The sequence below is a fragment of the Rattus norvegicus genome, chromosome 4 (assembly GCF_036323735.1).
Source record: "Rattus norvegicus strain BN/NHsdMcwi chromosome 4, GRCr8, whole genome shotgun sequence".
Classification (NCBI taxonomy): domain Eukaryota; kingdom Metazoa; phylum Chordata; class Mammalia; order Rodentia; family Muridae; genus Rattus; species Rattus norvegicus.
The window spans coordinates 157746881-157756886 of record NC_086022.1 but is presented as its reverse complement, the minus strand read 5'-3'; the positions used below and the strand labels follow the sequence as shown (position 1 = coordinate 157756886).

The 10006-nt window shown below is 44.5% G+C and overlaps 1 protein-coding gene across 2 annotated transcripts; it reads left to right on the top strand.

Moving 5' to 3' along the window:
- The first annotated feature begins 277 nt into the window (after positions 1-277).
- Positions 278-9468, top strand: C3ar1 (complement C3a receptor 1). Of its 2 annotated transcripts, XM_006237314.5 has the most exons (3): positions 278-472; positions 5295-6757; positions 7595-9468. In XM_006237314.5, the coding sequence occupies exon 2, from the start codon at positions 5303-5305 to the stop codon at positions 6719-6721; it is 1419 nt and encodes a 472-aa protein (XP_006237376.1). In that variant the 5' UTR covers positions 278-472; positions 5295-5302; the 3' UTR covers positions 6722-6757; positions 7595-9468. The 2 variants fall into 2 exon arrangements, with proteins under 2 accessions (XP_006237376.1, NP_114449.2); NM_032060.2 differs by lacking the exon at positions 7595-9468 and having other exon boundaries at positions 357-472; positions 5295-7203.
- The last annotated feature ends 538 nt before the right edge of the window (positions 9469-10006 follow it).

Here is a 10006-nt window from a genome sequence, read left to right as displayed (position 1 = left end):
ACATTGCAGTATCAAGAGATCTAGCATCCCCTCTTGGCCTCTCTGAGCAACCACAGATGGCACACACATACTTATAAAAGATAAAACAAAATAAATTTAAAAAGAAAAAAAAACTCACTGTAGCACAGACAAACCTTGAACTTTCTGCCTGCCTGCCTGTGTCTCGGCATTTCATAGCTAGGATGGCAGGTTCCTGCAGGACATATCTGCGCCCTGATCGTCCTCCTCCACCCGCCCTCCTCTGTCCTTCTGCTTTTCTTATCTACGCTGGCTAATTTAAGAGGTGACTCATGGAAAAGCCCTTCCTGTGCAGTCAGATAGCAGTCTCGATCCCGAGTTCCCTTTACTCTGGGAAAAGTAAGCACTCAGCAACTAGTCCAACATCCTCCACGGCGGCTGGACCAGATAGGATTTGTTGGTGGCTCACAGATCATCAGTCCTGGAGCCTTCTGATTCCACCTCAGTGCTCTTGGTAAGAAAACACCGACGAGCCTTAGAGTTCATGCTTGGTTGGGCCTGCTATTTATGTAGAATGGTTTCCAGTTCCTTGGGTTCTATTTCCTTATATTCTTTCCCTAAAACTTTCATTTTTTTTAGAGAGTCTTATAGATAGCCTTGGCTGGTTTGGAACTCACCACATAGTTCAAGCTAGCCTTAAACTCAGAGAGATATCTCCTTCTCCTAGGATTAAAGGTGTGCACAATCGTATCTGGTTCTTTCCCTAACTTTTATTTCTCCTGCCTTTTCTCCATGTCTACTTTTTTTTCTAAATGCTATATATTCTATCTGCCTTGGCTTTTAATATAATCATTCTGAAAATAATAATGGATTTATGTCGTTTACTCCCTTTCATGGAACGTGGCTGCTTCTCCCGACCTCTGACCACGTTTTCTCCCGTTAGTTTTGTTTCTGCAATCACTGAGCAGATGTACACACATGCATTGGTATGTGTGTGGGGGTATATGCCCATATGTGGATTCTTGTTCTGCCGCCCTCTGTAAATCTCTCTTCTGTTCTTCGAGCTGCTCCTTATTGTAGCTTCTTCTGTCATTCCATAATTATTATTTGATACCTAAATCAATTTTTTACTCATCATAGATACATTTTAGTTTCAGCACGTTATCTTTTTAATTACTTCTGGCCAACTCAATCCTGAAATCGTCTTTATAAAAAAAAAAAGTAACTAATAATATTAAACATAGAGGTATTTTTATTTTTGCTTAAAACTTGGGGAAATGTGGCCTTGTTCTGGTTGACTTTTAGGGTGTGACTTGCAAACACTCTCAAGGCAGATAATTTGTGATATTTAAACTATAACGGGACTCAGTGGCTCTTATACTGGAATTTCGTTCCTTTCAGCTTCTTTTGCTTTAAGTTGCTGTGTCCACTTTATTATCGAGAACACCGTCTCTCAGTTGTGTGATCCCTGCAGTAACAGAACAGTAACCTAGGAGTTATTAGGGGAGGCAGCCGTGACTCTCCCCAGCCATGGTCGTGTGAAAGCCACACCATCTCCAGAATCTCACCATCAAGAACTGCAAATCGAGGAGACTGGGGTTTGTTTTGTTCCTAGCAGCCTCTGAGGATGCTTTCCTCTCAGCATCTTAGGGATGGTGCACCGTAAGGTTGGGGTGGGACACTAGATCCAGGTTCTTGCCATTCACACGAGGCAACAGTAGGACTTAAAACAGACAGAGATGAGAGTGGGTACCATTTCTCCTTTTTTCGTTTGGTTGACTCATTATTTTAACTTCTGCTTACCACACAAAGCTTGTCGCAAACTTTGTAAAGGTCAGCAGAATCACTTCCAAATGTCCGGGCTTCCATGTAGAAACAAACAGACCGAAATTAAATTAAATTAAAAACTAAAAATTTGGAAGGCTGAAGAGATGGTTGGGAGCAGTGGCTGCTCTTCCAGAAGACCAGGGTTCAAGTCCCAGCTCACAGCTGTCTATAACTCCAATTCCAGGGAACCTGACACCATCCCACAGACACACAGGCAAGCAAAACAACAACACGCATGCAATGAAAATAAATTATTTTTAAAAATATAAACTGTTACTATATCCAGTAATATTTGGGAATTTAAAATCAAAAGAGAAATTTAGAAGAGACAGCATAGGAATTAAGAAGCCATCTGGAGGGCTGGAGAGATGGCTCAGCGGTTAAGAGCACCCGACTGCTCTTCCAGAGGTCATGAGTTCAATTCCCAGCAACCACATGGTGGCTCACAACCATCTGTAAAGAGATCCGATGCCCTCTTCTGGTGTATCTGAAGACAGCTACAGTGTACTTATATATAATAAATAAATAAATAAATCTTAAAAAAAAAAAGAAGCCATCTGGAAAAAACTGAAATGGCTAAGGACTAATATTTTAGATGTAATTGAAAATGGAAAAATTTAAACCCAAAAAGTAAGCATTTTCCTGGTCATGGAGGTGCATGCCTTGTAATCCCAGCATTTGGTAGACCAAGGCAGACTCCAGTTTGAGGCCACCCTGGTCTATATAACCTAACTTCATCTCAGAAAAAAAAAAGAAAGAAAGAAAAGTGACCATTTATCCATATGCCAAGTCCTATAGGGTTATAAACATAGGCATAAAGAAATTATAGGCAGATCTTGCTTTTACCATCACACAGTTTAGGGCCATTATAAAAATTACAAGGGTTGGGGATTTAGCTCAGTGGTAGAGCGCTTGCCTAGCAAGTGCAAGGCCCTGGGTTCGGTCCCCAGATCTGAAAAAAAGAAAAGAAAAAAAAAATTACAACAGAAGATAAAGTGTGTCTGCTCATAGAGCATCTCAGAAAAGATTCAACCACGCACTTAATACAGGCACGTGCACAAGTGAGAGGCCGAAAAACTTCTTCAAGGATTGTTAGGAGAATATTTTAGATAAAATACATTGAGTTTAACCTTGAGGAGTAAGTATTTTGGTGGGTAGAAATTTAATGTAGAGAAAGGAAGAAGCCATTATAGGAGCATTCCCAGCTTATGAATGTCAAACAGTGTTGGTCTGAAGGAATAGACATGCGGGAAGAAAGGGTATCTTGTGTGAGTGCTCAGAATCAGGGAACGATATCACAGCCTGGGAGGAGAAACTGCTGGGAACTGCATTGTGGAAGAAGTCGGTCTTGGCTTGAGTTCTAGACGCAATTTTAGCAGAAAAGTAAGAGCAGAAGATAAAAGTATCCCCAAACCACGAAGAAGAGAATTAAGAATTACCGTGCGAGCTGGGCGTGGTGGCGCACCTTTAAGTCCCTCTCTCTCAGGTGGCAGAGGCAGGTGGATCCCTGAGTTTGAAGCCAGCCTGGTCTACAGAGTGAGTCCCAGGAAAGCCAGGGCTACCAGAGAAACTCTGTCTCTTCCTTAAATTAAATGTGTGTAAGGTGGGACTTGAGCCGAAACAGCAAGTTTAGAAAGTACTGTGCCCCAGGCCCATAGCTGCCACCCTGCCACCACCTGCTACAAACCAGAGTTGTCTGGAAAGAGGAAACTCAATTGAGAAAGAGCCTCCGTCACGTTGGCTTGTAGACAAGGCCGTGGGTCATTCCCTTGATTAACATTGACGTGGGAGGGTCCAGCCCACTGTGCTCTCGTGTGAGTAGACATGAGATGCTACCCAGCGAACAGCATTCCTCTGTAGCCTCTGCGGCCATTTCTACCTTTGGGTCCCTCCCTGCCTTGGCTTCCCTCATTGGACGGACTGTGACCTGGAATAGGTAGGAAATAAAACCCTTTCCTATCCAAGTTGTGTTTTGGTCAGTTTTCATCATGGCAATAGAAAGCAGAGAATGTGCTGTTTAAGTGCCCTAAAGGTAAAAGCAATCCAATGGCCACTGCTATATTACTAGATAAACAAAGAGTGCTGCGCACACACTAAAATGTCCATTTCAGCTGGGCAGTGGTGGTGCAGGCCTTTAATCTCAGCCCTCAGGAGGCAGGGGCAGGCAGATATCTCTGAGTCTGGGGCCAGCTTGGTCTACAGAGCAAGTTCTAGGACAGCCAAGGCTACCCAGAGAAACCCTGTCCTGAAAAACAAAACATATATATTATATTATATGTGTGTGTATATATACATACATACATATGCTTTTATTAGATGGGGACATTTTGGAAATTAGTTGTATACAAAGTGACTAAGGCAGGCACTGCTGAACTGTGCACCTGAAACGGTTCATTAGAAAGGTTGACTCTATGCTGTATGTGTATTTTATCACCATCAAATTTTAAAGATGCCTGGCAAAAATTTTTTTTTTTGGTTCTTTTTTTTTCGGAGCTGGGGACCAAACCCAGGGCCTTGCGCTTCCGAGGCAAGCGCTCTACCACTGAGCTAAATCCCCAACCCCACCTGGCAAAATTGAAACCTGTTAAATTTTGTTTTTTAAATGTACATAGACGGGGTTGGGGATTTAGCTCAGTGGTAGAGCGCTTGCCTAGGAAGCGCAAGGCCCTGGGTTCGGTCCCCAGCTCCAAAAAAAAAGAACCAAAATAGACATAAAAAAGATGGAAGGAAGGAGCCCTGAGGGCCAGCTAGTGGGTGCACGCTAGAACTAAGTCCCAAAAGTAGTCCTCTGACCTCCACACACAGGCGCGCACGCACACACACACACATTCACTGAATGAATGAATGAATAAATGAATGAATGGGAATATGCAAATTTCAGCCTTCGTAAGCTACTGTCGGTGTGCTAAAGTTTGTAATGTCCTCCGATGACTCCAGACTGGGGAGAGTCTGCCCACGAGGTCTTGTATATTTACTCATTTAGGCATCTATAAAGTTTGGGCAGCAGACACTGAACAGAACATATCACGGCAATGCTTGGTAACAATGACTATCGGGCCAGCACTCAGAAGACAGAGGCAGGGGGAATCATAGTTTCAAGTCAGTCTGTTCTACAATACAATCAGTTGGAAGTCAGCCAGCTTTTACAACATGGAGACCCCTGTGCCGAAAGCCGCTTGGTAAGCCTGAATCTCAGTAACAGAGCACTGCCCAGCATGTGCACTGGAAAAAAAAAAAAAAAAAACGAAAAGTAGGGAGGTATAACAAAAAAGGAAAATTTAAGTTGATGTGGACTTCCAAATAAAGTTACCGTTTAGGTACACATTTAAATCAATATTATAGACCTTAAACTGTCTATCAGGGAATGCCACTTTGTGTCTATTCTGAGGAAGGCGTGCAAACAAGGCTCTGTGAGGGGGCCTCTGGCTTTGAGAGGATGCACATCACATAGGGACTTTATCTTTATAAACTCACAATGAGCTTTAACACTTTTCTTTATCGTTTCCCAGACTGAGCAATGGAGTCTTTCACTGCTGACACCAACTCAACTGACCTACACTCACGGCCTCTGTTTAAACCCCAAGACATTGCCTCCATGGTCATTCTCAGTCTCACGTGTTTATTGGGACTGCCAGGCAATGGGCTGGTGCTGTGGGTCGCTGGCGTAAAGATGAAGAGGACCGTGAACACAGTCTGGTTCCTCCACCTCACCCTGGCCGATTTCCTCTGCTGCCTCTCCTTGCCCTTCTCCGTGGCTCACCTGATTCTCCGAGGACACTGGCCCTATGGCTTGTTCCTGTGCAAACTTATCCCGTCCGTCATTATCCTCAACATGTTTGCCAGTGTCTTCCTGCTTACTGCCATTAGCCTGGACCGCTGTCTGATGGTGCACAAGCCGATCTGGTGCCAGAACCATCGGAGCGTGAGAACAGCCTTCGCCGTCTGTGGATGCGTCTGGGTGGTAGCCTTTGTGATGTGTATACCGGTATTTGTATACCGTGATCTGCTCGTTGTGGATGATTACAGTGTATGTGGCTATAACTTTGATTCCTCCAGGGCATATGATTATTGGGACTACATGTACAATTCACATCTACCAGAAATCAACCCTCCTGACAACTCCACTGGACATGTGGATGACAGGACAGCTCCTTCCTCTGTACCAGCAAGGGACCTTTGGACAGCTACCACTGCTCTCCAGTCACAAACGTTCCACACATCTCCTGAAGACCCATTCTCTCAAGACTCAGCAAGTCAGCAACCCCATTATGGGGGGAAGCCTCCTACTGTGCTCATAGCCACCATACCCGGCGGGTTTCCTGTTGAAGATCATAAATCCAACACACTGAACACTGGTGCTTTTCTCTCTGCCCACACAGAGCCGTCCCTCACTGCTTCTAGCAGTCCTTTATACGCCCATGATTTCCCGGATGATTATTTTGACCAACTGATGTATGGCAATCACGCGTGGACACCTCAGGTGGCAATCACCATCTCGAGGCTGGTGGTGGGCTTCCTGGTGCCCTTTTTCATCATGATAACCTGTTACAGCCTCATCGTCTTCAGAATGCGAAAAACCAACCTCACCAAGTCGAGGAACAAAACCCTTCGGGTGGCCGTGGCGGTGGTCACCGTCTTTTTTGTCTGCTGGATTCCATACCATATTGTTGGAATCCTGTTAGTGATTACTGACCAAGAAAGCGCCTTGAGAGAAGTTGTGCTACCCTGGGACCACATGTCCATTGCTTTAGCATCTGCCAATAGTTGTTTCAACCCTTTCCTTTATGCCCTCTTGGGAAAAGACTTCAGGAAGAAAGCAAGACAGTCCGTAAAGGGCATTCTGGAAGCAGCCTTCAGCGAAGAGCTCACGCACTCTACCAGTTGTACCCAGGACAAAGCCCCCTCAAAAAGAAACCATATGAGTACGGATGTGTGAAGATGCTGCACTGGGGACCTAAGCAGATGTTCTGAGGTGAATACTGGTGATGGGTGACCTGTGAGCGGGACACCTTAGACAGCCTGGCCACCCTCAGAGAAAGGTCTCTTATTGACATCAGCATCATTTGAAAACACTAAAGGCACAAAATTTCAAGCCCCATCCCAGATGTGTTGACTCCGAATCTCTGGCCCGTGGGGACCAATGTCTTAACAGGCCCCCTTGTTTCCACCAATGTTAAGTTTTATTCAACTCATTCTATTCCCATCCCTGACTCGGCCATGTGCAATGAATAACGTTCTCATCTGTTTCCAGTATTAATCTCTTCTTGCATAGCATCATCTAAATCCTCTAGTTTGTGCGGGAGGCTGCTATTGTCCAGAGTGAAAGATATTTCTTTATTGTACATTTGTGTGGTGGTAGCAGTGATTTTTTAGTGGGGAGGCAGGGGAGAAAGACACAGAAATAAAAGGTCTCTGGAAGCAAGGAGTGATGAGTTAGACTTTGGACAGAACATGGTGCCAAATGCCGCCTACTAGAATCATCCTGAGATCATTTCAGTGTCCATGACTACTCCTAAGTGAGCACAGAGAACACATAAGCCTGTTCCTATCCCTGGAGTGTTTCGGAAGTTGTAGCCTGGAGCGCTCTCTTCCCTGTATATTCTGTGTGTTCATACAACCATCTATGTCTCATCTCCTTTTTGCTTGTTGGTTGGTTTGTTGGTTCATTGTTTTTTTCAAGACAGTAAACCTGGCTGTCCTGAAACTTGTTCTGTAGACCAAGCTGGCCTAAAACTCAGAGATCAGCCTGCCTCTGCCTCCCAGGTGTCTTCTTAAGCTCCTGAATTCCTTCTTTTTGTTTTCTACACAGGATCTTGCCATCTCCTGCTGTGGTTAGGAGTGTGCAGCACATACCCGGCCCCGCCTTCTTCTTCGGCTTTTCCTGCGAGACTTTGTGCCTCACATAAAACAAGACAGTACTCTAAACGTACCTTTCCTTTCTCTCCAAACTCATGTCAAACAGAAGGAGGATGGGATGGGTGAAGCTACAATTCTTCAATTCACTGCACACTCCGACAGCAGTATCAAAGGATTTTAAACCTGAGTCTAGGTATTTTACATGCCAAACGTGTCAGGCACACTCTCTTTGGGATTTTTTTTTTCAAATTAATTTTTTTTCGGGACCATGGTACTATAAAGTACTATATACACCCAATTTTAAAGGAACTAGTTAATAATGAAATGCAGAAGGGCTGGTTCTCCAGCACCCAGTAATTCCCATCTCTCCCTACTTCCAAGAGATAACCTTTGCAAGAATTTTAGCTGTTTCTTCTGATACATGATGTGCCTAAGACATGTGCCCACGCTGCTGGTCACTGTAGATATGAAGAAAAGGTTGTCTCGAAAGATTTTACCTGCTTACCTACTTTCATATTTGCGCCCGGCATCCCAGGGTTGACTGGTATCATGTTTTAATCTGTTCGTGACCGTTCCACTTTTTTTTTCCTTCCTTTTGTTGTCAGGTTTTGCTTGGCTTTGTTCCAGGGTCTCTGGGTAGCACAGTCTAGCCTCAGACTCACAGGTTTCTTGTTACAGTACCAGAGCTGAGCACCGCCACCACCACCACCCCCAGCTGACTACACAATTTTCCTGTCAACACATTTCAATAGCATACAGCTTCTCTTCTGCCCTCTTACTTCGCATGCTAACATATATTCATTGTACATATTAGGAAGGTTCGACATGACTGATCCGTACATGCACACAACATTCACACGTCCACCCCAGACTCTTCCTAATCATTCTTCTTCTTACTGGTTGACTTTTAAAAAAGGGGGTGGGGGGCACTGGAGAGGTGGCTCAGAGGTTAAAAGCACCAACTGTTCTTCCAGAGGTTCTAGTTCAACTCCCAGCAACTACATGGTGGCTCACAACCATCTGTAATGGGAGCCGATGCCCTCTTCTGGTGTGTCTGAAGACAGCTACAATGTTATTCGTGTACATTAAATAAAAATTCTTTAAAAAAAATAGGTCTTAAGAATCCCACACTGGCCTCAAGATTATTATGCAACCAAAAATGACTTTGAAATTCAAATCCCCCTGCCTCCACCTCCTATTGGCTGGGATCATAGGCAGGGAACACTATGCCCAGTCTTATGTGGTACTGGGAATCAAAGCCAGGGCTTCGTGCACGGTAATTAAGCATCCTGTCAACTAAGCTACTACCCTAGCCTGCTCAGGTTGACGTGTCTGGCCCTCAGATATGAGACTGCATGGCACTTCTGCGTCCACTCACATAATGTCCCCGTCATCCACCCAACTATTAACCAACGCCTCAGCAGACTCTGTACCGTAGCTATTATACATAGTACTACACTCAACCCTTGGTTTAAAAAAGGAAAACCAGCAATCTCCCACCATAACCTATCCTCGTGCGTACATGTCCATGTGTTAAATCCCTGAGAAGTCAAGCTTGTTTGCGTAAGTGGGCATGTCCAAGATGAATGAGTTAATCTACATAGACAGAAGATGGAATGTAGATCAGTCTTGTGATACATGCCTTCTGTCGTCGAGGGAAGGACCTTAGGCTACAACTGCTGTACGAACTATTATGCAGAAATTTCAAATCACTAAAAAGATCTTTTTTGTGGTGAGGTATTTTGAGCGTAAGACTGCAGTTCCGCCTTTCCAGTGTAAGCTGTTTATCTATTCCCCATGAATAAATGCTTTTATCTACAAAGCTCAGGAACTCGGAGATCCTTTTCGTTCTTACATTTTATACGTCTGAGCATTTTGCTTATATGTGTGTCTGGACATGACACTGCAAGCCTGGTGCCAATGGAGGTCAGAAGAGGGTATCAGATCCCTTAGAACTGATGGTCACAGACAGTTGTGAACCAATATGTGGGTTCTGGGAACCCAATCCTGGTTCTCTGCAAGAGCAGAAAGTGTTTATAACAACTGATCCATTTCACTACTTGGGTTGTTTTCTGAGCCCTACAGGGGAGTACTACAGGGGAGCACAGAAAACCCAATAGGCAGCAAATAGACTCATGGTGAATTACTGCAGACCTGCTGTGGCAGGCAAGGATGTCAGCCTTCTGGTCCTCCGGGGCTCTGGGTGTCTGGTTACCTGTCCTTGGGTTATATAAAGAGCATCAGTGTGAAGAGTCGGCATGACGTAAAGCCTGAAAGAACATTAACTCTGGCAGTAACTGATTTCTTCCAAGACTTCTACTTACCTGGAAATTCTGCTCTGAGTGAAGCTTCATAACCGCATCTC

What these genes read in the sequence shown, in the direction of transcription:
- C3ar1 (XM_006237314.5), top strand. Translation starts at nt 5,303, where the DNA reads ATGGAGTCTTTCACTGCTGACACCAACTCAACTGACCTACACTCACGG.